Here is a 27,820-nt window from a genome sequence, read left to right on the forward strand (position 1 = left end):
TCAGCATTCAGTCTGGAGCATAGCCCCTCTTATACAGTTCCTCCATGATCCCCTATTCAGTGCTAACATTGGTGCCTCTTCTGATGTTAAACCTATTACTTCAAAATCATTCTTAACTGAATCCTGGTACCTTCTCCTCGGTCTGCCCCAACTCCTCCTACCCTCTACTGCTGAATCCATGAGTCTCTTGGGTAACCTTGCTTCTCCCACGCGTGTAACATGACCCCACCATCTAAGCCTGTTCGCCCTGACTGCTACATCTATAGAGTTCATTCCCAGTTTTTCTTTGATTTCCTCATTGTGGACACCCTCCTGACATTGTTCCCATCTACTAGTACCTGCAATCATCCTAGCTACTTTCATATCCGTAACCTCAACCTTGTTGATAAGGTAACCTGAATCCACCCAGCTTTCGCTCCCATACAACAAAGTTGGTCGAAAGATTGAACGGTGCACAGATAACTTAGCCTTGGTACTGACTTCCTTCTTGCAGAAGAGAGTAGATCGTAGCTGAGCGCTCACTGCATTAGCTTTGCTACACCTCGCTTCCAGTTCTTTTACTATGTTGCCAACCTGTGAGAATATGCATCCTAAGTACTTGAAACCATCCACCTGTTCTAACTTTGTTCCTCCTATTTGGCACTCAATCCGTTTATATTTCTTTCCCACTGACATTACTTTCCTTTTGGAGATGCTAATCTTCATACCATAGTCCTTACATTTCTGATCTAGCTCTGAAATATTACTTTGCAAACTTTCAATCGAATCTGCCATCACAACTAAGTCATCCGCATATGCAAGACTGCTTATTTTGTGTTCACATATCTTCATCTCACCCAGCCAGTCTATTGTTTTCAACATATGATCCATAAATAATATGAACAACAGTGGAGACAGCTTGCAGCCTTGTCTTACCCCTGAAACTACTCTGAACATGAACTCAATTTACCGTCAACTCTAACTGCTGCCTGACTATCCATGTAAAGACCTTTAATTGCTTGCAAAAGTTTGCCTCCTATTCCATAATCTTGTAGAACAGACAATAACTTCCTCCTAGGAACCCAGTCATGTGCCTTTTCTAGATCTATAAAGCATAGATACAATTCCCTGTTCCACTCATAACACTTCTCCATTATTTGCCATAAGGTAAAGATCTGGTCCTGACAACCTCTAAGAGGCCTAAACAATAGATGAAGTAAAATTTAAGACTGAGCTTAAAAATTACCTTTTAAGCAAAACTTTCTATGACATAGATGAGTACTTTGATTGTGTGTAAATTTATTTCCAAAAATTTTAATTTATATGACTAAATTTGTACTTTTAAAAAATGCCTTGAAAGTGATATTCCATTATTATGTCTGTAGTACTTGTACTAGTATGATAACTTTGTTGTGACAATTCCTACATCATGTAAATGATTTACAGGAAGTTAATAAAATGAAATGAAATGAAAACAAGTAATTGCGAATCTGCATAAACTGGAGGAAATTAACAAGGTATAAATTTTTATGAATATAGCACAAATGCATATGCACGACTGGCAGTTTACTCCAGCACAGCTGAAATGTATCTAGCACTTATCTTGTAAACACGTAAACTTAAAGTAGCAGAAGTTATCTCTACAATACAAGACTTTATAATACCATGTCTCGATATTTTTCAACATATAAAGTGCCTCATATCAATATATTTACGGTTATACATTTATTTTACCTACCTATGAAAAGTAACTTAGAACTACTTAAACCTAACTAACCTAAGGAGATCACTCACATCCATGCCCGAGGCAAGATTCGACTGTAGAGCCTAGAACCGCTCGGCCACCTAGGCGGCCGAAGCTATATAAAACAAGTGTTGTAGTTACACTTTAAAATGCTCAGAAAAGTGTTTTATAATATCCTTTTAAGAGGTATTAATATCGAAAACATATGCTGGAAGGTCACTGTATCGGAACTTCTTTTCTTACAAATCAAGCAATTGCTGTTACTAAAACACAGATGTGCAGAAAAGTTTATGAAACAAGAGGATATGTGAAATATTCGAGTTTCGCTACATCGGTTTGATTCAGCTCTCCACACTAATCTATTCCGTGCAAGCCTATCCATCTCCGAATAACTACTGCAACCGACATCGGTTTGGACCTGGTTACTGTATTCATCTCTTTAAAAGCGTAACCTATATAAGTATAAGCAAATTCCAGCGGCGAATATGAAGGAAAAGACCTTAAAATAACAAAGAAAGCGAGCGAAATGAGAATAAGAAAGTGATATGGGAGTGGGCAAATGTAGCACATTTCTTAGCAGCTTCTTCCAGAATTGTAGAATACGTATAGAAGCCATGTGGGTATGGGCACTTTATGTCAATTTCCGGTCAGAAACGTCAGTGCAGTAAAGGCTCCCGTAAGCGATCAAACATTTTGAACTTAATTATAAGTGCATAATATTTGACCGAATACGGTGCAGTTTGACGTGTTTAAGAGAAATTTTGATTCACAGAAAGTTTGTCAAGATGGCGGACGTTGTTTGTGTTGAAGTTTCGCCGTATTTGTTAGTGAAAACTGTTTTCTCACAATTTATCTCACTGTAATGTGGGCTTCCACTGCTATGAAAACTACGATCAAGTGTAAAAACGAAATATCACTGACAGTTACCAAAATGGTATAAATACCACATCTTTTCCAACCGTATACTACGCATGAAGAGATTAAGAACAAAATCAATATTTTGTAACGCTTCCAGTGACATACAGCCGAAGTGGAATGAAATAATAGAAATCGAATTTCTCCGGTTCTCCCACGCACGACGTGGGTTTCATGTTCCTAAGTTGCGGTATTTTAATTACCTGTCATTAGAGGACCAAGTAAAAGATAATAAATTTTCACATACTTGTGTCTTCTTTTTCAATGTGATGGCGAAGTAACGCTAAACAAGTTATTAGACGTTTCGCTGTCCATTCGCAGAAAGTTGATGTACCGGTTCTGAGTGAAACATTTTCCAGTTGCATATTTCTCATTTTAAACCATTCTCTGGACCGGCGTCTTGTTTTCATATTCTTTAAACACAAAGCCAGGTGCAGCGTTAGAAATTCTTTATCTGCATTTGTAGCGATTCCCACTAGTGCCAAAATAGAGCATACAAGAAAAGTGTCTGCTTCAAAAGTAAGGTTCAATTGACAAGCTTTCTTACTGCGCGTAAGTGCTTGTTTGACACATCCGTGGCTAGGCAAGAGCGAACTTCACCGAAGTTTGCTCTTTTAGGAGGGATTTCATAAGTTTTAAAAAGTTTCACTGTCCACTCGAAGAAAGTTGACGTAATATCGCGTTCTGAGAGTAATATTTCCTTTAGCGTATTTTCATGGAAACACTGTGCCAAAGTCAATGCCAGGTCTGCTTTGTCTGCACTTGCGGCCGTTCTCTAACTACTGTCAAAATACACATGAACACGAATAGCGTGTTCTTCAAAGTAGGGTTACACTGACAAACCTTGTTTGAATTGAATATCTACGGGCTTGCCTGGTAAACCCGTGGCCAGATAACAAGGATTGTGTTAAACTCGTTTCATCGTTTACGGGGGCCTTAAGTCGCCTTTTTTAGTGGCGCGGCGTGCGAGACACTCCCAGTTCTCTTGCGATGTGTTAATGTTGTATCTTTGCTTTATTTGTGTTCGCATTTCGCATTCAGAGTTGCAAGTGGAGTCACAGGGAATGAGGTGCGACGCTTGTTTACAAATTTTTAATTCCAGGCTTTTTGTCTGTCGATACGAGGTGACAGTCCTCGTATCAGTTAAAAATCAGTGTAGTGAATAACACAATCTTAAATTATTTGAAATTGCTGTGTGCAGTATTGTTATTAGAAGACATTTCTGTACTGTGACACATTGATTTGTCAGAAACCCTTCTTAAGTAGTACATAATTCTAGAGCAAATTATGAATAAATTTTTCTGATACGAGGGTGTAAACATTTGCAGAAGAATACATTTTGATCAGCTTTACGTAGGCGAGCGACAGCTAGAAAAGCTGCTTAGGACTGTTTTACAACCAAGTACTTTTATATTCCTGTCGGGGAAACGAATAGTTGTAGTGAAATACTGTAAGTTTCTTTGTATATTTAAGATTAGTATTTTTCGTTTCAATTTCGTGCTAAAATGATCGTTATAAGCGACATCTAATTAGTAGTCACTCTCTGAAATCTATAGCACTGTGGTATTTCAGGGTGCCACAAACACAGACATTTATATACTCACAGGCCTAGTTTGACAAAGATAGTGCAGTTAGCCGGCCTTGGCCGTTTAATAAAATCGCCCCTGCACTTGCTTTTAGTAGTTTAGGGATATCACAAATTCTGAATGAGGATGACCGGATGCCGATTATAGAACTCCATCCACTGTAATACAAAGCCAGCCAGTTAATAATAGTGTACTCTCATTCGCTTTATATAAAGTGTTATTCACTGATAAAAGAAAGCTTGTTCTATACCAGCTGATGTCAAGATCAAGGCAATGATGTCTTATTTATGTATTGCTTACTACAACTTCAGTTTACTTCCCTGAAAATCTGAGTCAACATCCCTCCACAGTGAGAGTTATGAAGCCCAGGAAGAGGCTCAAATGCCAGTATCATAAGATTCCATTTTTTAATATTTTACTGAGAGAGAGAAATTGTAGTGCAAAAGTATGTTGCGAATTGAGGGCAGCGTTTTATTATCTCGTGTTAGATGTTGTCCCAAACTGGGTAAAGGTAATTTAGTGGCCCTGCCATAAATTGTCCATAATTTATGTATGATACTGGTACTGATACTGTGTGTTAGCTAAGTAATTGTCCTCTGTAAAGTGTATTTCTCAACAAGTACAGTTTTTAATTGCCTATTTGGAAAAGTTTTTAGTTATCCCCTTAATCTTCTTTAACAGTTTATTGTACAATTTCATTCCTTGGTGGACCATGCTGTTTTGAGCTTTATGTTTATTTCTTGGTAATAGTGTGTTCAATCTAGATTTTGTCCCTTGGTCATAGACAGGTCTATTCACATTTACTTTTAATGTTTTATTTATCATGCATGACTGAACTACCATTGTAAATGCAATACTATGAATGATCTGTAAGATAAACCTTTTCACTTGCATTTTGCTATATGGCGTTGCTGTGTTTCTTTGTGGTTAGCAGGTACTTGGTAATTTTGGTTCAATTTAATTTCATTTTTCCTTTTCATTTAGGTCATGTCCCTATAATGTTTGTATGTATGAAACAAGATAAATCAGTATAATGAAGTAACGGTCTATGAGCTATGGAGGAGTAGGTAAACACTGCAGTTTTAGCAGCTATGAGGTACAATTTGATAAATTAAATTAATGAACTATGTTAATGAGAGCTTAGACAGAATATAATTTGCTGTAAGCCTACCAGTGTTAAAGCAGCTCTTGATGAATGTGTGGCTGTAAAGTACATGGGCCAGTTAATTATCATTGTGATTAGGTGTGTACGTAAGGAAGTGTAAACGAATTATTACAGAGTATAAAAGTATGGCATTATGAAGTATTAAAGGGTACCAAAAATTATAAGTAGACTCTCAGAAATTCCGTAATTGAAAAGAAATGGGTTTCCATTAAAACTTCCAGAAAAATTTGAGCCTCATTTCCTTTATTTTTATTTACTGTGGAAAATTGTTTTAATTACTATACTTATTTTGCACAAATATCAAATGAGAACTAAATAAATTAATGCATGTGTAGAGTCGCTTGTACGTTGCAAACATATCAATTTATCTAAAGCCAGATGGCCCACTTGACACAGAGGCTTCAAGAGAATTAATTCCCATGACATATCCACTGCTGTCCATGAATATCTGCTCCAACAGCCGAGAATTTGAGAAGCTAATTCTACCAGAGGAGATGCACTTTTGCTCAGCAACAGAATTGTTCACTGCTATAGACATTTTCCTTTGTGTGCCTGTCCTTACCATCTTTGCTGATTGGGAAATTAGTGCTGATCTCAGAGAGACTACTTCCCAATATTGTTACACTTCTCAGAAAAGAGATTCCCCAAAAGGAAGCCAGCAAACTGGGCACTCATCAGAACAAACTCATTGTCGTACAGTCAGTTTGCGAAGCTATGTGAAGTGGAATGAGCATGTGAGAACTGTGTTAGAGAAGGTGAATGGTCCACTTTGGTTTATTGTGAGAATTTTGGGAAAGAGTGGTTCACCTGTAAAGAAAACTGCATATAGAATGCTGGTGTGACCTATTCTTGAGTACTGCTTCAGTGTTTGGGATACACACCAGGTTGGATTGAAGGAAGACATTGAAGCAATCCATAGGCGGGCTGCTAGATTTGTTACTGGTAGGTTCAAACAACACGTAAGTGCTTTAGGAAATCAAATGGGGACCATGGGGGGAAGGTGATATTCTTTTCGAGAAACACTATTGAGAAAATTTAGAGAACCAGCATTTGAAGCTATATTGGGAAAATGCAGTCAGTCTAAATAATGAGACTGCTTATAAAATACTTGTGTGTCCTATCTTAGAATATTACTCAGGTGCATGGAATCCATACTAAATTGAACTAACAGAGAATATTGAATGCCCTGAGAGAAGGGCAGCATGAATCATCAGGAAGTTCTGTGAACAGTGGGAGAACTGCACAGAAATGCTGATAAAATAAATTGTATACCTATAGACAGATGGACTAGCCAGTAGCCCAGTGCAGCCACCAGTCTCACAAGACTAATGATAATAAATAGAACCTAGCTTTAGGAAACATGTTCTCACATTAGAGATGAGGGAGGGAAGAAAGGAGTGAGCAGGGAAAGTGGATGCAGGCACACACAACAAGGGAGATGCTTACCTCCTGCTTTTTACCTCATAACCTAGGACTTGATTGACCTGCATTCACTTCCCTTTTTTTCCCTCCTCCTCTCTTTCCTGGTGAAGGAACAAGATTTTTTAAAGCTATGTTTTATGTATTTTTGTTGGTCTCGTGTGTGTGTGTCGGCGGTATTGATCTAAGGGAAGTACTCACTGGCTTGTCTGTCTGTATATTTTTCGCATTTCCATGTGAGAGGTTTTTTAAAATGGAAAAACCTGAATTGGTAGACATTTGCCAATTGAATCTGATTCTCCTGGAAAATCTGGAAATATACCTCAGCTCCCAACAAAGACAAGATTAAAGTAACTGCACCTTGTAAGGAGGCATTTATGCAGTCATTCTACATGTGTGTGTGTGTGGGGGGGGGGGGGGGTTGAGAGAGAGAGAGAGAGAGAGAGAGAGAGAGAGAGAGAGAGAGAGAGAGAGAGAGAGACACTTGGAAACATTGTCTTTGCTTACCCATGGCAGTCAGTACATAAGGGCAAACTTGTGGATGCACTTTGAATACTGGTTGCAGAGGTGTGGCAAGATACATTATATAGAGGCCTTCAAAGAATATTGTAAAATAAATATTGTCTAGGGGAGAAATCCCTCATTTCTGAACATTTTATACTGGACTCCGAGTGCTGCTGTAAAAAGCTACCTCATTGAACCCATGTTCCAGATGCACTTTGTTGACAGAAAGATCTTTGTAGTATGTGATTAAATGTTTCAATTTGCTGAGGTTAGTAGCATATTGTTTTGTAAGAACAGATGTGTAATCTGTAAATACCAGTGTGAGGGATGTTGTTAGTATGCTGGAGTTTTAGAAAAAGACTTGAAGGTGTACAAGGAAACTAAATTCTACATTCATCATTAGCCTAAGAAGTGAATGTACCATTAAGAGTTAATGGTATATGTGTAAATGATGTGGTGAGACTAATTTAACATTGTGCTTTGTTGCTTCAGTTGTTGAATAACTGATTTGTTTGTATGTTTGATGGTGAAAACTGAAATATGCCGTACTACAAAGTAATGTAATTGGATTATCGTCAAAAATAATTTATTATTTTTGTTGTTATATTACATAGTAAGATCAATGGATATACAGCAAGCCAAATGCTTGATGAATAAAGTGCTGTACAACAAACAGATTGCAGAGATAATACAATATTCCTGAACAGATTGCAGAACTTAAGGAACATAATAATAATTTTATTGTCATTAGGCCAGTACAGCAATAGACAACATCACACGCATGGTGCAATACAATTAATAATTTAAAGAAAACAGGCTAGTGTTTATCATTACAGTATTATATTACATTTTTTCAGTTCCTTTATATCCTAAAATGGACGAGTAGCTAATGAATCATGTGGTGATTCTGTGAATCACAAAGCAAAAGTTGTGTGTGTACCTTCTATGAAGAATGAGTAATTACCATCATAGCTTTCTCCTGTGTGTTAAGATGTCATGCATGCAACTGGTTTCCCCATAAAATATCATATGCTGTTAGGCATTGAAAAAATGAAAAATAGGATGTTCTAACATCAACACTTCAAATACACAATCCACAAGTCACTTTAACAGATAAATTACTCTTGACATCTTACCACTAATATAACGTGCATGTTGGCCTGAAGGTAATTTATTGTCTAAATGTACTGTACCCCTACCGAGCGAGGTGGCGCAGTGGTTAGCACACTGGACTCCCATTCGGGAGGACGACGGTTCAATCCCGTCTCCGGCCATCCTGATTTAGGTTTTCCGTGATTTCCCTAAATCGCTTCAGGCAAATGCCGGGATGGTTCCTTGGAAAGGGCATGGCCGATTTCCTTCCCCATCCTTCCCTCACCCGAGCTGGTGCTCCGTCTCTAATGACCTCGTTGTCGACGGGATGTTAAACACTAATCTCCTCCTCCTCCTCTTACTGTACCCCAAAATCTGAACATAACTTGGACCATCTGATGGAAGCTTGTCTTTAAAAACTGTCTGCCATGCATTATTTCCATTCAGCAAGAATTCATTTGATTTAAACCAACAGGATGCTTGAGAAATTGTCTTTGCAACCCAAGTTTTGAGACCACTAAAATCATTACTACTGCGGAGAAAAGTAGTACTGTCTGCCTATAGCACATTACTGGACTTCATAAATGATGCAAGTTATTAGGAACAGGAATAGATGCAGTCCTTGTGGAACACTTACCTGATCTTGTTCTAAACAGGACATTCCTCTGTCATACTTACAGTTCTGTAGATATGATTTTAATAGTTTTAAGGTTGCTGCCTCTAAAGACATAGAATTCCATTCTCTCTAGTAGCGATGTATGCCCTACTCAAAGGCTTTGCATGGACCACAAAAAATGACACAAGCAGAGTCTTTAATCTCAAACACTTGAAGTAGGTATTTGAATACAGAGTCTTATGTGGCGTCAACAGTACACAAGTTTTTTTCAAAAATTATTTTGTTATCGATTAACTATTTATTCCTCGACTTGCGCCATAGGGTGGTGGGGTTTCGGGTTCCGCTGGATAGGTCAGGAGTCCACTACACGCAACAAGCGGCTACACGGGTAGCAGGGGTTGTGTGGCGTGGGCTGGGCGGTTTTTTAGGTTAGATGGCCTCGGGCAAGTGCAGAAAGGGCAACAGCCTCAACGGGTGCGGGGCAAAGTCAGGACATGCGGGGACCAAGCAGCAATCGGTATTGTAATTGTAAACTGTCGAAGCTGCGTTGGTAAAGTACCGGAACTTCAAGCGCTGATAGAAAGCACCGAAGCTGAAATCGTTATAGGTACAGAAAGCTGGCTGAAGCCAGAGATAAATTCTGCCGAAATTTTTACAAAGGCACAGACGGTGTTTAGAAAGGATAGATTGCATGCAACCGGTGGCGGAGTGTTCGTCGCTGTTAGTAGTAGTTTATCCTGTAGTGAAGTAGAAGTGGATAGTTCCTGTGAATTATTATGGGTGGAGGTTACACTCAACAACCGAGCAAGGTTAATAATTGGCTCCTTTTACCGACCCCCCGACTCAGCAGCATTAGTGGCAGAACAACTGAGAGAAAATTTGGAATACATTTCACATAAATTTTCTCAGCATGTTATAGTCTTAGGTGGAGATTTCAATTTACCAGATATAGACTGGGACACTCAGATGTTTAGGACGGGTGGTAGGGACAGAGCATCGAGTGACATTATACTGAGTGCACTATCCGAAAATTACCTCGAGCAATTAAACAGAGAACCGACTCGTGGAGATAACATCTTGGACCTACTGATAACAAACAGACCCGAACTTTTCGACTCTGTAAGTGCAGAACAGGGAATCAGTGATCATAAGGCCGTTGCAGCATCCCTGAATATGGAAGTTAATAGGAATATAAAAAAAGGGAGGAAGGTTTATCTGTTTAGCAAGAGTAATAGAAGGCAGATTTCAGACTACCTAACAGATCAAAACGAAAATTTCTGTTCCGACACTGACAATGTTGAGTGTTTATGGAAAAAGTTCAAGGCAACCGTTAAATGCGTTTTAGACAGGTACGTGCCGAGCAAAACTGTGAGGGACGGGAAAAACCCACCGTGGTACAACAACAAAGTTAGGAAACTACTGCGAAAGCAAAGAGAGCTTCACTCCAAGTTTAAACGCAGCCTAAACCTCTCAGACAAACAGAAGCTAAACGATGTCAAAGTTAGCGTAAGGAGGGCTATGCGTGAAGCGTTCAGTGAATTCGAAAGTAAAATACTAGGTACCGACTTGACAGAAAATCCTAGGAAGTTCTGGTCTTACGTTAAATCAGTAAGTGGCTCGAAACATCATGTCCAGACACTCTGGGATGATGATGGCATTGAAACAGAGGATGACAAGCGTAAAGCTGAAATACTAAACACCTTTTTCCAAAGCTGTTTCACAGAGGAAGACCGCACTGCAGTTCCTTCTCTAAATCCTCGCACCAACGAAAAAATGGCTGACATTGAAATAAGTGTCCAAGGAATAGAAAAGCAACTGGAATCACTCAACAGAGGAAAGTCCACTGGACCTGACGGGATACCAATTCGATTCTACACAGAGTACGCGAAAGAACTTGCCCCCCTTCTAACAGCCGTGTACCGCAAGTCTCTAGAGGAACAGAAGGTTCCAAATGATTGGAAAAGAGCACAGGTAGTCCCAGTCTTCAAGAAGGGTCGTCGAGCAGATGCGCAAAACTATAGACCTATCTCTCTGACGTCGATCTGTTGTAGAATTTTAGAACATGTCTTTTGCTCGAGTATCATGTCGTTTTTGGAAACTCAGAATCTACTATGTAGGAATCAACATGGATTCCGGAAACAGCGATCGTGTGAAACCCAACTCGCATTATTTGTTCATGAAACCCAGAAAATATTAGATACAGGCTCCCAGGTAGATGCCATTTTCCTTGACTTCCGGAAGGCGTTCGATACAGTTCCGCACTGTCGTCTGATAAACAAAGTAAGAGCCTACGGAATATCAGACCAGCTGTGTGGCTGGATTGAAGAGTTTTTAGCAAACAGAACACAGCATGTTGTTCTCAATGGAGAGACATCTACAGACGTTAAAGTAACCTCTGGCGTGCCACAGGGGAGTGTTATGGGACCATTGCTTTTCACAATATATATAAATGACCTAGTAGATAGTGTCGGAAGTTCCATGCGGCTTTTCGCGGATGATGCTGTAGTATACAGAGAAGTTGCAGCATTAGAAAATTGTAGCGAAATGCAGGAAGATCTGCAGCGGATAGGCACTTGGTGCAGGGAGTGGCAACTGACCCTTAACATAGACAAATGTAATGTATTGCGAATACATAGAAAGAAGGATCCTTTATTGTATGATTATATGATAGCGGAACAAACACTGGTAGCAGTTACTTCTGTAAAATATCTGGGAGTATGCGTGCGGAACGATTTGAAGTGGAATGATCATATAAAATTAATTGTTGGTAAGGCGGGTACCAGGTTGAGATTCATTGGGAGAGTCCTTAGAAAATGTAGTCCATCAACAAAGGAGGTGGCTTACAAAACACTCGTTCGACCTATACTTGAGTATTGCTCATCAGTGTGGGATCCGTACCAGATCGGGTTGACGGAGGAGATAGAGAAGATCCAAAGAAGAGCGGCGCGTTTCGTCACAGGGTTATTTGGTAACCGTGATAGCGTTACGGAGATGTTTAACAAACTCAAGTGGCAGACTCTGCAAGAGAGGCGCTCTGCATCGCGGTGTAGCTTGCTCGCCAGGTTTCGAGAGGGTGCGTTTCTGGATGAGGTATCGAATATATTGCTTCCCCCTACTTATACCTCCCGAGGAGATCACGAATGTAAAATTAGAGAGATTAGAGCGCGCACAGAGGCTTTCAGACAGTCGTTCTTCCCGCGAACCATACGCGACTGGAACAGGAAAGGGAGATAATGACAGTGGCACGTAAAGTGCCCTCCGCCACACACCGTTGGGTGGCTTGCGGAGTATAAATGTAAATGTAAATGTAAATGTATAGATTTTCAAAGTGAACAGGTAACTGTTGGTAAATTATGTTTCATTACTTTGGTAAAAGCTGGGACCATGGAAATTGGCCTGTAATTTGAAGGAAAGTCTTTACTTACTTTTTATGTGCTGAAAATACTCAAGACACTTTAAGTACACCAGGAAAATATTCCAGGGCTATGCATTTGTTTATACAGTATGTTAAGGGGTATACAATACAGTCTATTATTTTCTTTATTACTTTGCAAGATTTATCATATCTACCTTCGAGAAGGCAAATATCACTAGTGCCACAGGGCTGGATGACTGCATTGTGCACACTTGGCAGCTGCAGACAAGGCTGCCTCTACATCTCTGATGAGCAAGCCCCCACCCCCGGCAGACATACTGAGTGTACATTGTCTTTCTTTCCAGCCTTGAATACTAACTTCATGGGTGGCTCCATAACACACCAAACATTTGTGTCCCGAATAACTAGCAAACCCTCACCCATGTGTTATCACCTACCACTCAACCAGCTGTCAGGGCAGCACAGCCTGTGGACAAATCAAGTGACATGCGGGGTGTCACATGCAACACACCACATTCACCGCCACTGCTGCATCCCAAGACAGCAGCCCGAAAACAGCCAACTGTAGCTGAAAGCACATTCAGCTGTTCATAAACTGCTGCCAACTCCTCCTGCATCCGCACACAGCATGCACACATCCTACCCATGCTATCAAGACTAACTGAAGAAGCAGACTATAAAAGTAGGCAGAAACCTAGATACGCAACTTGCTATCCTCCTGATGGGCCACCAGTGGATGCTGGTGCCTTAACAAGCTGTGTAGCTGGTTGTTCAAAAGAATAGAAACTGCACTACAGACTGTCTGAATGTATATGTACATAAAAAAATGCGAGATTTAAACTCTTAAATAGAAAAACACACACAAAATGTAAGAAATGGTAAAACACAAGAAAATCTAAATACATAACTTGCCATTCTGGAGGTGTGAATAGGCGACAGCAGAGGGCCTGACTGACTGGCTTACTAAACGAACATGTGCTTGCCTTCAAAACGAAACAAATTAGCAACTACTGTACATACTGAATGAATTTATACTTACAAAACATGAGATTAAACTTCTTAAATAGCAAAACACATTCAAAATTTAAGAAATATGCTACTAGTAAAACACAGGAAAAGCTAAATACTTAACTTGCAGCTCTGTAGATGTGACAAGGTGACTGAAGACCACAACAACAACAACAACAACAACAACAACAACAACAATCCCTAACATTGATTTGCTGCAGAATGCTTGAACATATTCTCAGTTCGAAAATAATAAATTTCTTGAAAATGAGAAGCTTATGTCCCTGTATCAGCATAGTTTGAGAAAGTATCATGCATGCAAAACTTAACTTGCCCTTTCCTCACATGATGAACTGTGAACTGTGAATGGAGGGTAACAGGCAGATTACACATTTCTGGTTTGCAGAAAGCATTTGACACGGTGCGCCACTAAAGACTATTAACGAAGGTACGATCATGTTCCCAGATATGTGAGAGGCTTGAAGACTTGTTAAGTAATACACTCCTGGAAATGGAAAAAAGAACACATTGACACCGGTGTGTCAGACCCACCATACTTGCTCCGGACACTGCGAGAGGGCTGTACAAGCAATGATCACACGCACAGCACAGCGGACACACCAGGAACCGCGGTGTTGGCCGTCGAATGGCGCTAGCTGCGCAGCATTTGTGCACCGCCGCCGTCAGTGTCAGCCAGTTTGCCGTGGCATACGGAGCTCCATCGCAGTCTTTAACACTGGTAGCATGCCGCGACAGTGTGGACGTGAACCGTATGTGCAGTTGATGGACTTTGAGCGAGGGCGTATAGTGGGCATGCGGGAGGTCGGGTGGACGTACCACCGAATTGCTCAACATGTGGGGCGTGAGGTCTCCACAGTACATCGATGTTGTCGCCAGTGGTCGGCGGAAGGTGCACGTGCCCGTCGACCTGGGACCGGACCGCAGCGACGCACGGATGCACGCCAAGACTGTAGGATCCTACGCAGTGCCGTAGGGGACCGCACCGCCACTTCCCAGCAAATTAGGGACACTGTTGCTCCTGGGGTATCGGCGAGGACCATTCGCAACCGTCTCCATGAAGCTGGGCTACGGTCCCGCACACCGTTAGGCCGTCTTCCGCTCACGCCCCAACATCGTGCAGCCCGCCTCCAGTGGTGTCGCGACAGGCGTGAATGGAGGGACGAATGGAGACGTGTCGTCTTCAGCGATGAGAGTCGCTTCTGCCTTGGTGCCAATGATGGTTGTATGCGTGTTTGGCGCCGTGCAGGTGAGCGCCACAATCAGGACTGCATACGACCGAGGCACACAGGGCCAACACCCGGCATCATGGTGTGGGGAGTGATCTCCTACACTGGCCGTACACCACTGGTGATCGTCGAGGGGACACTGAATAGTGCACGGTACATCCAAACCGTCATCGAACCCATCGTTCTACCATTCCTAGACCGGCAAGGGAACTTGCTGTTCCAACAGGACAATGCACATCCGCATGTATCCCGTGCCACCCAACGTGCTCTAGAAGGTGTAAGTCAACTACCCTGGCCAGCAAGATCTCCGGATCTGTCCCCCATTGAGCATGTTTGGGACTGGATGAAGCGTCGTCTCACGCGATCTGCACGTCCAGCACGAATGCTGGTCCAACTGAGGCGCCAGGTGGAAATGGCATGGCAAGCAGTTCCACAGGACTACATCCAGCATCTCTACGATCGTCTCCATGGGAGAATAGCAGCCTGCATTGCTGCGAAAGGTGGATATACACTGTACTAGTGCTGACATTGTGCATGCTCTGTTGCCTGTGTCTATGTGCCTGTGGTTCTGTCAGTGTGATCATGTGATGTATCTGACCCCAGGAATGTGTCAATAAAGTTTCCCCTTCCTGGGACAATGAATTCACGGTGTTCTTATTTCAATTTCCAGGAGTGTAGAACCCAATATGTTGTCCTTGAGGGCGAGTGTTCATCAGAGACTAAGAGTATCATCAGGAGTGCCCCAAGGAAGTGTGATAGGACTGCTATCATTCTCTATATTTATAAATGGTTTGGTGGACAGGGTGGAAAACAATCTGCTGCTGTTTTCTGATTATGCTGTGGTGTACAGTGAGGTGTCGAAGTTGAGTGACTGTGGGAGAATACAAGATGACTTATTTGGGAAATTGTGAAAAGGGAAACAGGTAAGGGCCTCACGGATCAGGAAATAGTACTCAAAAATAGTGAAACTATTAAATTAAAAGATGAAACTCTGGCAAATTACATTAATAATTACTTTTTAAGTGTACCAGTGTCATTAAGTAAAAACTTTTACTAAACATGAGAAATTAACAGCCCCAAAAGTAGACAGTAGTATTTTGTTATCTCCCACAAATGATAATGAAATATTAAAGGTGATAGAGAGTCTAAAATCAAAAATGTCTGCAGGTGTGGATGAAGTGCCTGTGTCAATAATGAAAAAAGTTGCCCAACAAATTATGAAGCCACTGGTACATATTGCCAATTTGTCTTTCAGCAAAGGAGTGTTTCCTGAGAGGTTGAAAATCTCTAAGGTTAGGCCTCTGTTTAAAAAAGGAGATCCATACAAGGTAGAAAATTATAGACCAATATCCCTTCTCCAATCATTTTCAAAAATTCTAGAGAAATTAATGAAAACCAGACTCATAAATTACTTAGATGCTCACAAACTTCTAAACTGCAATCAACATGGCTTTCACTCGGGCCACAGCACAGAATCAGCTATCCATACGCTATACCAAAGAGATTGTCAGGAATCTCGACACTAAAAAATGTGTAGTGGGAATTAACTTAGATTTATCTAAAGCTTTTGATACAGTAAATCACAAAATTCTGTTAAACAAGATGGAGGCAATAGGTGTAAGGGGAGTTGTGAAGCAGTGGTTTGAATCTTACCTTCAAAATAGAACTCAGGTGGTAGAAATCATCGCAGAACATAAAAATCAGAAAATCAAGTGGGTCTCGGATGCAAAGAAATTGGAAATAGGTGTCCCACAGGGCAGTGTTCTTGGTCCCTCATTATTCTTGCTTGGGACATAAAAAATCCCATTATTTCTACCAAAATAATGTTCGCAGATGACATTAGCATAATTATAAGTGATGATAAAAAATCATTAACCACCGCAACTGATATGGTCCTAAAATATATTCAACATTGGTTTGATGCTAATGAGTTAACACTTAATCTAAGTAAAACAAATTATATACAGTATGGCAAAGCAACTCAAGATATGGACCTCCAGTTAAAACTAATGGATAAGAAGATAGAGAGTGTACAATCCACAAAGTTTTTGGGCATGCACATTGATCAAAACTTAAGCTGGAAAGACCATCTTAAGTACTTATCCCACAGGCTCAATTCGGCATGTTTTGCATTGAGGATATTATCTAGAGTATGCAGCACAGACTGTACTAGACTAGTGTATTTTGCTTACTTTCAGTCCATCGTGTGTTATGGAATAATGTTCTGGGGTGAAACTAAATCAAGCTTAACAGATATCTTCAAATTTCAGAAAAGAGCTATACGAATCATAACACATAGCTCTCCAAGAACTCATTGTAGGCCCCTTTTCAAAGAACTGCAAATACTCACAATACCATCACTGTATATTTTTAAAAGCATTCTGTGTACAAGAGCACATATGAAAAATCTATGTACAAATGAGGACTGCCATAATTATAATACTAGAACTCATAAGAATTTGTATGTAGAAAAGGAAAGGACAACACAAACCCAAAAGCATGTAAGTTATTTTGGAATAAAACTTTACAATGCTCTGCCAGTGTACATGAAGGAAATAATAGATGAAGTAAAATTTAAGACTGAGCTTAAAAATTACCTTTTAAGCAAAACTTACTATGACATAGATGAGTACTTTGATTGTGTAAATTTATTGCCAAAAATTTTAATTTGTATGTCTAAATTTGTACTTTTAAAAAATGCCTTGAAAGTGATATTCCATTATTATGTCTGTAGTACTTGTACTAGTATGATAACTTTGTTGTGACAATTCCTACATCATGTAAATGATTTATAGGAAGATAATAAAATGAAATGAAAAATGAATGAATGACTTGGACACAATTTCTAGTTGGTATGATGAATGACAGCTAGCTCTAACTGTTGTTTTCTATCATTGCCTAATGCTCCCTCTGAAATTCTCAACAACCTCTGGTTCTTTCTACTTATCTAGGACCCATCTCCATAATTTCTTACCTTTTTGCAATTTCTTCAGTTTTAATCTACAGTTCATAACCAATAAATTGTGGTCAGAATCCACATTTGCCCCTGGAAACATCTTACAATTTAAAATATGGTTCTGAAATTTTGCCTCACTATTACATGATCAATCTGAAACCTTCCAGTGTCTCCAGATTTCTTCCACATATACAACCTTCTTTCACTATTCTTAACCCGTATTAGTGATGATCAAATTATGATCTGTGCAAAATTCTGTCAGGTGGCTTCCTCGTTCATACCTTTACCCCATTTATTTTGAATAGGAAATTAGGGCAGAGAATGAATTACTGTGGAAATTTCAGGGATATGGTTATTCTCACTAGTATCAACAGAAAACAATGCCAACAACAATAGTTCAGGTATACATGCTGATGTCACAAGCAGAAAATGAAGAGAGAGAGAGAGAGAGAGAGAGAGAGAGAGAGAGAGAGAGAGAGAGAGAGAGAGAGTATATGCAGACACTGAACACGTAATTCAGTATGTACAGGGAGATGAAAATCTAATAACCATGGGAGATTGCAATATTTTAGTAGGCGAAATAATACAACACACAGTTATCAGAGAATGTGAGAATGAGGAATTAGATAGGTAGACCGAACAACTAAGGAGCAGGTTCTGAACCGAATTGGAGAGAAAACAAATTTATGGCAGAACTCAGCTAAAAGAAGGAATCAGTTGACAGGATATGTCCCGAGGCATCAAAGAAATGGAATCTTCTTTGGAGCTGTGGGTGACCTATGATATCTTCCAATTACTGGGATCAGCTCTTTGCTCAAAGAATATCTGGTAAATTATGACTAAGAGTCAAGATACTCCCTCAATTCTGTATAGAACATGAAAGGGAAACCATCGGGCATTGGTTGAGTTATACTAATGTCACTTACTTTTAAATATCAGTACTACTGACATCAGTATCACTCATCTTTGGTATATGCTTGTATCATGGTGGCAATATGTCTTGGATTTCCTTCTGAAGAAACAATGAATATTTTTAAAAAACGTCTATTTCAGTATCTACGTCAACAAACAAGTGCCTGGACACTATCCTCTATTCATCTTGCAGCACTAATATATGACCTGATTTTAGTAGTATTTTGCGAAAGTTAAGTAATGACATTTTGTAGGGGTGCTACCGAAAGTTTCACATACTGCCCTTCTAGTAATCAAGCTTGTTTCTATTAACTTCTGTTTATCTGCAGTTCAGTTGTTCTGTTTAAAGGTGTGATATCTTAACCTCCTGATTTACTGGTTTACTAATTGTGATAACTACCGATACTCTTCTTGTCCTGGTTTACTACTAAACTGAACCTGAGTAACACTTCCTCTGTATACTCATTCTCTGAATTAAAAGATTCTACCTCCCATCTGAGAAATGAGATGTCATCCTCCTTACCTAATTTACTGAAGCAGTGGACTTTCTGTTCATTTATTAGCTCTTTGTGGTGATTACTTTTGCTACAGCTGCATTGTGTTCACTGAAACTCTGTTTGCAAGTCATCAAAGCGATTAGTTCTGCTCGTCATCAAAAGAAAAGAATACAGTCGAAGATAAATGGGTAGCTTTGCGAGATGAAGTAGTGAAGGTAACAAAGGATCAAATAGATAAAACGACAAGGCTAGTAGAAATCCTTGACCATCACCGGAGATACTGAATTTATTTGATGAAAGGACAAAACATAAAAATGCAGCAAAGGAAGCAGGTGAAAGGGAATTACAAACATTTAAAAAATAAAATTGACAGGAATTGCAAAATAGCTTAGCGGGAATGGCTAGAAGACAAATGTAAGGCTATAGTAGAATACATCACTAGGATAAAGAGAGGTATCATCTAAAAGAATTAAAAAGGCCTTCCTAGAAAAGAGAAGCAGCTGTTCAGCATCAAGAGCATGATTGGAAAACCAGTACTAAATGAAGCAGGGAAAGGTAAAAGGTGGAAGGAGTATAGAGAGAGGCTATCGGTACATATGCAGCAGCATGCAGTACCTAATATGCTCTGAAATGCTGCACATAAAAGAGGGTTATATTGCTGATAGAAAGGTAGGATCAAGTGTTTTGGGTAGCCCTTGGGTTAGGGGCCTTTTATATACCCAATTGAGTCCACAGCTCGTGGTCTCGTGGTAGTGTTCTATGGCAAACCACCTCCACTAGGACCTTGCCTAGTAAGGCGGCGCAGGTCTCCCGCGTCGCTCTCCTACACTCTGTAAAGTATGGGACTCATCATCATCATCATACCCAATTGCAGGATCGCTATGCTACAGTACAGGGTCATAGTAAATATTACACATTTGCTCTTGCTTCGACAAATGGAGGAAATTGGTTGATTCTTTCAGCACTGGATGCAGGCTACAGTGGGTCTTAAGGGCCTAATGTAGACACCATTATGTCATGGGCACTTCTGTAAAGATATCAAACAAAAATTTTACCATTTTCTCATACCAAAATGGAGCCACAGATCCCAAGACGGCTATGCACAGCACATGGCTGAAATTTTTACAAGACGTTCCTACTATGCTGATCTCAAAAAGCCTTGAAAATTTTCTTGATATCTTTATTTGTTTCTGTGATGCAGAGGCTCAAACTTCCCATACTTCTATATATGAAATATTCATGTAAAATCTGGTGTGAGGTGAAAATGTGGATTATAAAGTGATGTCGCATGGAGAAATATCCTTTAAAGTGTCTCCATTGTCATCAGAAGTATTTTGGGAACCTTGTGACAATACTGAAGCACATGCATAATTTTTGTGCATATGAAATCCAATCTGAGGTGAAAAATTAGTTTTGTGTTATTACAGTTCCACGTAAGTAAACTATCAAAGTTTTATGGACCATGAAGATTTTTCGTGATGAGCGACATGCTCTGTTGTGGTACAGAAAAGAAGCAAACAGGCAGAAAAATGTTACTATTGGAGCACCACAAAGATGAATATGCACCTGTGTGAAAGACTCTGACTGAAAAGTGGGATATTACTGTTTCATTCTACCTCACAGAAATATTTCGAAAAATTTTGGTATCCACTTATTTTATGTTGAGAGAGAAGAAGACAGTGGCAGCAGGAAAGAGACAGAAAAATAAAAAATACTGGAAGATAGTAGGCAGTGGTTATGGTATACAAAGAGCGAAGGAGACAATGACAATGTGAGAGGAAGAGGGACACAGTTGCAGTGGAACATATTTGACAGTGGAAGAACAGTATTAGGAAAAGAATGAATGAGACAGTGCTAGTAGGCAAGGAATAAAGGGAAGGAGAAAGTGGAAGTGGGTGAGAGCCAGTGATAACGAGAAATATAGTCTAAGAGAGTGATAACAAGAAAGAGACTGAGTGAGAATGGGCAAGTGGGAGTGGATGTGTGTGAGTGACTTACAGCGATGGGCTGGACTAGTGGGTGTTAGTGAGTTACAGTTACAGGAGCTTGTGTGATTGAGAGGTAAGTCACACATTAAAAAGAGCACAAATGTGTTTTCATACAAAAATTTTTAAAGGTGCTGAGGAAGGTAGAATGGGGCAGCTGAACCTCACTTTAAAGTCCGAGTGTTTTAAACAGGAGTACATTTGCGTTTTTTGTGTTCTGATATGATCATTTTCCGCACTTATAAGGGAAATGAACTTGAAGCAATATCATAGAAAGAGAAGAGGACATAGATGATGATGATATTGGAGATGTAACACTGCGAGAAGAATCTGACAGAACACTGAAAGACTTAGTTGAAACAAGGCCCCTGGAGAAGATGACAGTACATTATAATGAATGATATCCTTGGGAGTGCCATCCATGACTAAACTTTTCCACCCGGTGAGTAAGATATATGAGAAATGTGAAATACACTCAGATTTCAAGAAGAAGACAATAATTCCAATTCCACAGAAAGCATATGTTGGAAGGTGTGAATATTATTGAAATATCATGGCTACAAAATACTAATACAAATTCTTTGCAGAAGAATGGAGAAAACTAGAAAAGGCCAACCTCAGGGAAGGTCAGTTTGGATTCTGGAGAAATGTAGGAGTACCCCAGGCAATACTGAATGTATGACTTCTCTTAGAAAATAGGTTAATTAAAAGCAAACCTATGTTTATAGACTTAGAGAAAGATTTGGGTAATGTTGATTGCAATACACACTGAAGGTAGCAGGGGTCAACTACAGGGAGCAAAATGCTATTTACAACTTATACAGAAGCCAGAATGCAGGTAGAAGAGTCTTAAAGGCATGAAAGAGAAGCATTGATTGCGAAAGGAGAGTCAAGGGCTTGAAATGGAAACAGTTGATAAGGAAATGGGACAAGGCTGTAGTCTATCCTGATATAATTCAGTCTGTATGTTGAGGAAACAGTAAAGGAAATAAAAGGAAATTTGAAGAGGGCATTAAAGATAAGGAAGAAGAAATAAAAATTTTGAGACACTAAAAGTAGACAAAGAGTTTTGCTATTTGGTCAGTAGAATGATGACTGGATGAGAGAAAATATAAAGTTTAGACTGAAAATAGCAAGAAAAACATTTCTGATGAAGAGAAATTTGATAACATTGAATATAGATTTAAGTGTTAGGAAACCTTTTCTGAAGGCATTTGGAGTAGGGTAGATCATGTAACTAATGAGGTGGTGCTGAATAGAAATGGGGAGAAAAGAAATTTATGGTACAACTTGACTAAAAGAAGGAGTTGGTTGACAGGAAATGTTCTGAGGCATAAAGGGTTCACTGATTTAGTATTGGAGGGAAGTGACTACAAGAAGAAGGTTCAAAGAATGTAGATTGCAGTAGTTATACAGAGATGGCGAGGCTTGTGAATGATAACATAGCATGAAGAGCTTTATCAAAACAATCGTTGGACTAAAAACTGCAACAACAACAACAACAACAAATTATGCTCACATTATACCATTTTATGCTGCCTGTGTTTGTCTGATGAGACATCCTTATCTTGATTCCATTTCACTTCACCAACCACCACTATATCTGGATTGTGCCTTTGCATTTTCCTTTTTGTGTTTTCTAGCTTCCTTACCCCAATAATACTTCTGGGAACCAATACTCCGATTCAATGGTTATGCAATCTTTTTCTCATGATTACCTCCTTGGCAATCCCATCCCAGAGACAAAGATGGAGAACCAATCGGAAGGTTTTATCGGTGGGGAGATCATGACACACTTCCAGTTTTGGCTACATATCCTGTAGATCCACATTGTGTGTCTTTAATACAGTGATTTTCATTACCCTCTGCATCATGCTGTTGATCATTGCTGATTCTTAGTCCTTTAGGGGCAGTTTTTCACCCCAAGGGCAGTCGGGTGCCCTATACCTCTGGCTGCTCCTCCACCCTCTTCAGGCCATTGGTGACTTTATACTGGAGGTCTTTGGCTGCTATTACTGCTGAGGTAAGCAGAAGTGTGAACTGAACCTGGGACCCAGGAGATTTTTGTTAGCTGTTGAAAATGCTACCTCCCAACCACGGTGACTTTTGAATTAGCTTGGTAGATAGTATTAATTACAATTTGAAATATCACACGTTTATCCATTGGAAGGAACTGATAAAAATTACAGTAATATGCAGTAAGATATTTAAAAAATGACAACTTGGTCCAAATGTTGACAACTAGTTCTTACATGATAAATTTGAAATTATGCACATCACAGTATGTCAAAGTTATAGGATCCTGTGACTATGTTATTCATGACTAAAAATTGAAATCATGCATACCAAACAAATAAGCAGGAGTAATAATGTGTGGGGGTTATCAAGTAGCAGAAACTCTTAGTCTCAGTTGTACATAAAGGCTTCAGTTTATTGTTAGAATACTTGAAAATTGCATGTTCGCTTTGTAAGAGATTCTGGGCCAGAATTGTGGGGGTAGGAGGACAGGGGGTTAAAACAATTATTTTGGCGTACTGGCAGAAGGTAACCACAATATGCTGAGGTGCAGGCATTTTAACTATATAACCAAACCAAATACTTTAGTGTTGTTTGCTTATAGTGGTTCACATGAGTGGATCATTGGCTAGTGGCTGATTTCCTAAACAAAGGCGCACAACAATGTTTGCAGCAAAATTGATGTATGACAGTTGATAATGAAAGATGTTCTGCCTCTGAACAGATATGTTATACCTGTAACAGTTCAAGAACAGGTGATAGTGAGTATATGCATGTGGTGTCTCTTGGAATTGCATACTGAACACTGATTTGATCTGAAGACAGACAGTATTCCATAAGGCAATGTTTAAAATATTTTATTTGTACTACTATTTTTGAGCACTACCCATTTTTGAGTGCACCTAAAAAACACAATAGCACACCATAAAAAGGGAAGAGAACTAAAACATGAAACCAATACAACTACATTAAATGAAGTGTTAAACAAGTGTAGTAGTTACCTATAGTAACTAAAATCTAATTACTTTTGGTAACTACTATGTTTAATACTACATTCAGTATAATCATGTGACTTTTATGTTTTAGATATCTTCCCTTTTTTACGATGTGTGAAGCACATGAGAACGGGCAGTGTCTGAAACTAGTAGTGCAAATAAAGCCTTTTAAACACAGAATGGTGAATAAAGTCTTTCTTCAAATGTACTGAGGCTGTGGGGCACACCCAGAAGAAAATGACCACTGATTTGATCCTTGAGGTAAGGTTTGGTGCAGGTATTTCATAAGTATGGACTAGAATATTGTTAAGAAAATAGGGCAAGTGACAATCGTATCAGTTTGGGAAAGATAGGATGGATTTCGGAAAGACTAGTTGCCATTCTAAATCACAATTAGAGATACTCAGTGCTCCAGAGAGGGTGATACTGGATAATTATCCAGGCTTTTAGGTGCAGAAGAAATGACAGCCATCAGAGTCACAGTACTGTTGGTGACTGGTTTATTAAATGCGGACAGAGATATTTATTGGAACTATTAGAAAGGTGTACAACAAGGAAGGTGGTCTGTTGAGCTGAAGGGGACAAAGTGAAATGCATTGGAGGACCTGGAAAATTGACATCTCAGTGAGATCTAATTAGTTAGTCAATATTATCAATAAACATGAAGATCAGACAAGTAGTTTAGAATTTTAGGTTTTGACAAAAGATAGCTGACAGAGAGCCTCCCATAGGACAATACTGTGCAACTTGTGTTTCATGACTGTGTGTATTGAACTAACTGTAAAGGGAAATGTAGTTTTGTACAATTTCAAATTATGCGGAAAATCTGGTCACTGAGAATCGAACAGTAACTGAATTAAAGAAAAATGAGGAAGGGCTCAGTTGCAGACCTGTGAGGGAAAACCATTCTCCATCAGCCTGAAACAGTTGAACAAATTACATAAAACATAGATCTGTGAGGTTAAACAATTATTTGAAGCTGCCTCTTTTTAAATGCAAATCCTAGGTAGTCTTAACAAATATGCTGTGTAGAAGACTGAGCAAATTTAGTCCTCAGTCAGTTACAGATACATTCAGCACAGTGCGTCCTGAAAAAATGATGATTCTAACTCGACTTTAGTACATGAATGTGACGCACTTACTCAAAATGTTATTAAGAAAGGAGTGTGGGTAGTTAATTCTTACAATTCCAGTACCAATAGGTATATGGAAAGTCAGAGTGTTTTCATCATTACATGTTATAACATCACCAGAAGTATGCGATTAATATACTAGACAGAGAAAGAGTGCTAAAACACACACACACACACACACAGACAGAGAGAGAGAGAGAGAGAGAGTGAGTGTGTATCTATGCACTTTTTCTCAAAACAATGAATAAATTGTGCTTTGGTCTTCTATCCATAATAATATATGACATGGTGGTAGAAATCTGAGTCATTTAGCCTATTTAATAATAATATGAAGCCATTAGAACATTCTACTTCATGTGCCACAAATCAGTAAATGATTTACATTTTTACAACCAAATTGAGATAGAAATAATATGTTCATAATTCATGCCAGAATAATAAATGTATACAAAAAGTTTTAAGGTCATCTGCTTTGAGAACGTTTTTCTTTCAGTGGATGTCATGCTACGACTCCATGATAACAAACTTTTTTTTTATTGTACTGTGATTTTAATTTCATTTTCACCTCTTTTTTTATTAGACACACACACACACACACACACACACACACACACACACACACACACACACACACACACACAATATTTGTAATTATTAAGTGAGAGAGGTCTTCTTGCTTGTGGCTTATGCTGTATCTTTTGCCTTCAGGTGACTTTATTAAAATGGTACTGAATATTGCATCAAAGATAAAATTCTGTGATTTGTGTGAAGTATGCGAGAATATTCAAAAAAGTCCCAAAGAAAAGGCATGTTTGATTCTGAGGAAATACATCACTGAATATAGAAAACTAGGAGAGAGACTGAAAACAGAGGATCAACAGGCAGTAAGTATTATTATTTGTATTGTCAGTATTTTTGTGTAGGTTTTACTGTCAGTATTTCATGTTGAAACAATGACGTGGATGGAAAAGATGATGTAACAGTAATAGTACAATAACAATATCTCATAGGACACATGATATTCAAAAGACCTACTAACATCTATTTAAGAACCTAACATTTGATGTAATACCCTCTTTGTGCTCCTTCATTCTTTCCTTTTCTCAGTGCCTCATCCACACTTGTCTTTCAAACCAACTACTGTAGCTTTATCTGTATTGTGTTTATTTTATTTATGCCAGACATACTTGCCAGATTTCTTACTTCAGTCACACCATTTTTAAATTCTCATCTGTCTCCTTCCACTAATTTCTTTTTATAAACAGAAATATGCATCTGTAGCAAAAGTTAAGATACAGAAATTATTATGCTACACTACTCAGTGGTTTTCAGCTGCACATGTTTGTTCCCAGCTGTATGATTAATACAAAATAAAGTACTCACAAGAAGATGCTGCACGCTGCCTAATTTTTTCTTACCTGGATACCTTTCGAATGCATAGCAGCCAAGTTGGAGACAGTCCCCCTGTTGTGTAACCCCTGCCCCCCTCGCACCCTATACTGCTGAATTATACAATAAGCCTTTAACTGACTGGAAATTGCTTCAGGCTCTTATCTTCTCACATTTGTGGTCCAGGCCCCTCATACAGTTCAGAATCAGATGTTACAAGTCAGAATTTCTTAGAATCCATCTATTCAGGGTTTTCAACCATGTGTTTTTCCCTTCACAATGGTGAAATGGTATTATTATCCCAATCCTTAAGCCAGGCAAAAACCCAGTCCCCATCAACAACTACTGACTGATTAGCCTCAACATGTGCTGTGCAGCTGGATGAAATGATACTAGCTTGATGATTATGCTAAGTTCTTGAGTCACGGTAGCCATTTGTTTCCCTGTCACTTGGGTTTCTGGGAGGGATAATCTCCAATGTGCCATCTGGCCAGGATGTGAATAGCAATCCAACAGGCTTTTTCTTAATGGTAACATCTCATGGCAGTCTTTTCACCTACAGAAGGCATAATACACCATTTAGTGCCATCACGTTTTACTTACTTTCTATATAATTTGGGCTTTTGAGGTAACCTATTGAATTTTGTGTGTCAGTTTTCATTCCATCAGTTATTCCGGGTTAGTGATGGTATATCGCCCAGCTCTTGATGCGTCCAAGAGAACGCAGTCCTTTAGGGATCAGTTTTGATTGTTACACTTTTCTTCAATACCATCATTTGGCTGGTGACATCCACCAGACCGTGCTATATGTCAACGAATTTTACATTTCATGTAGCTCCCAAGTTTTAGCCTGGCTGAATGACAGCCTCAAGGAGCTTCCAGTTATCTCCCACAAAAATGTATTTTTGCCATCCTACAAGGCTTCTTCCTGACCCAGAACTCTACTTGGTTACCCATCACTTGTGTGGTGTTGTGCAGTCCAAATTTTTTAGACTACTCTTTGATAAAAAGCTGACCTAGCTGCTCAACATTCGTCAGTGAAAGGTTAGCTGGTTTAGGCTAAGTGGCACCTTTGGCTCTGATGGGACCTCCCCCCTCCCCCTCACCTCCCCCTCCCCCCTGCCCCCTTCTTCCCCCTTCCCCCCTCCTCCCCCCCCAGAATATTATCCCCATATTTTCTCGCACACCTCTTCTTGGTTAGTATCCAGATGATGATTTAGGACAAATCTATCTCAGGAATCTAAGGTTTCAATTACCTACATGAAATTTCAGTGTCTGTTCCTCTT

The 27,820-nt window shown here is 39.4% G+C and overlaps 1 protein-coding gene across 1 annotated transcript in view; it reads left to right on the forward strand.

Annotated features, from left to right (window-relative positions):
* The first annotated feature begins 3,780 nt into the window (after positions 1-3,780).
* Positions 3,781-27,820, forward strand: part of LOC126101321 (DNA ligase 4) — a 242,735-nt gene continuing 218,695 nt past the window's right edge. Inside the window, exons 1-2 of the mRNA XM_049911995.1 lie at positions 3,781-4,088; positions 25,854-26,029. Coding sequence (XP_049767952.1) covers positions 25,868-26,029 — 162 coding nt within the window. The 5' untranslated portion in view covers positions 3,781-4,088; positions 25,854-25,867. The remainder of the gene's footprint in view (positions 4,089-25,853; positions 26,030-27,820) is intronic.

The sequence above is a fragment of the Schistocerca cancellata genome, chromosome 9 (assembly GCF_023864275.1).
Source record: "Schistocerca cancellata isolate TAMUIC-IGC-003103 chromosome 9, iqSchCanc2.1, whole genome shotgun sequence".
NCBI lineage: Eukaryota > Metazoa > Arthropoda > Insecta > Orthoptera > Acrididae > Schistocerca > Schistocerca cancellata.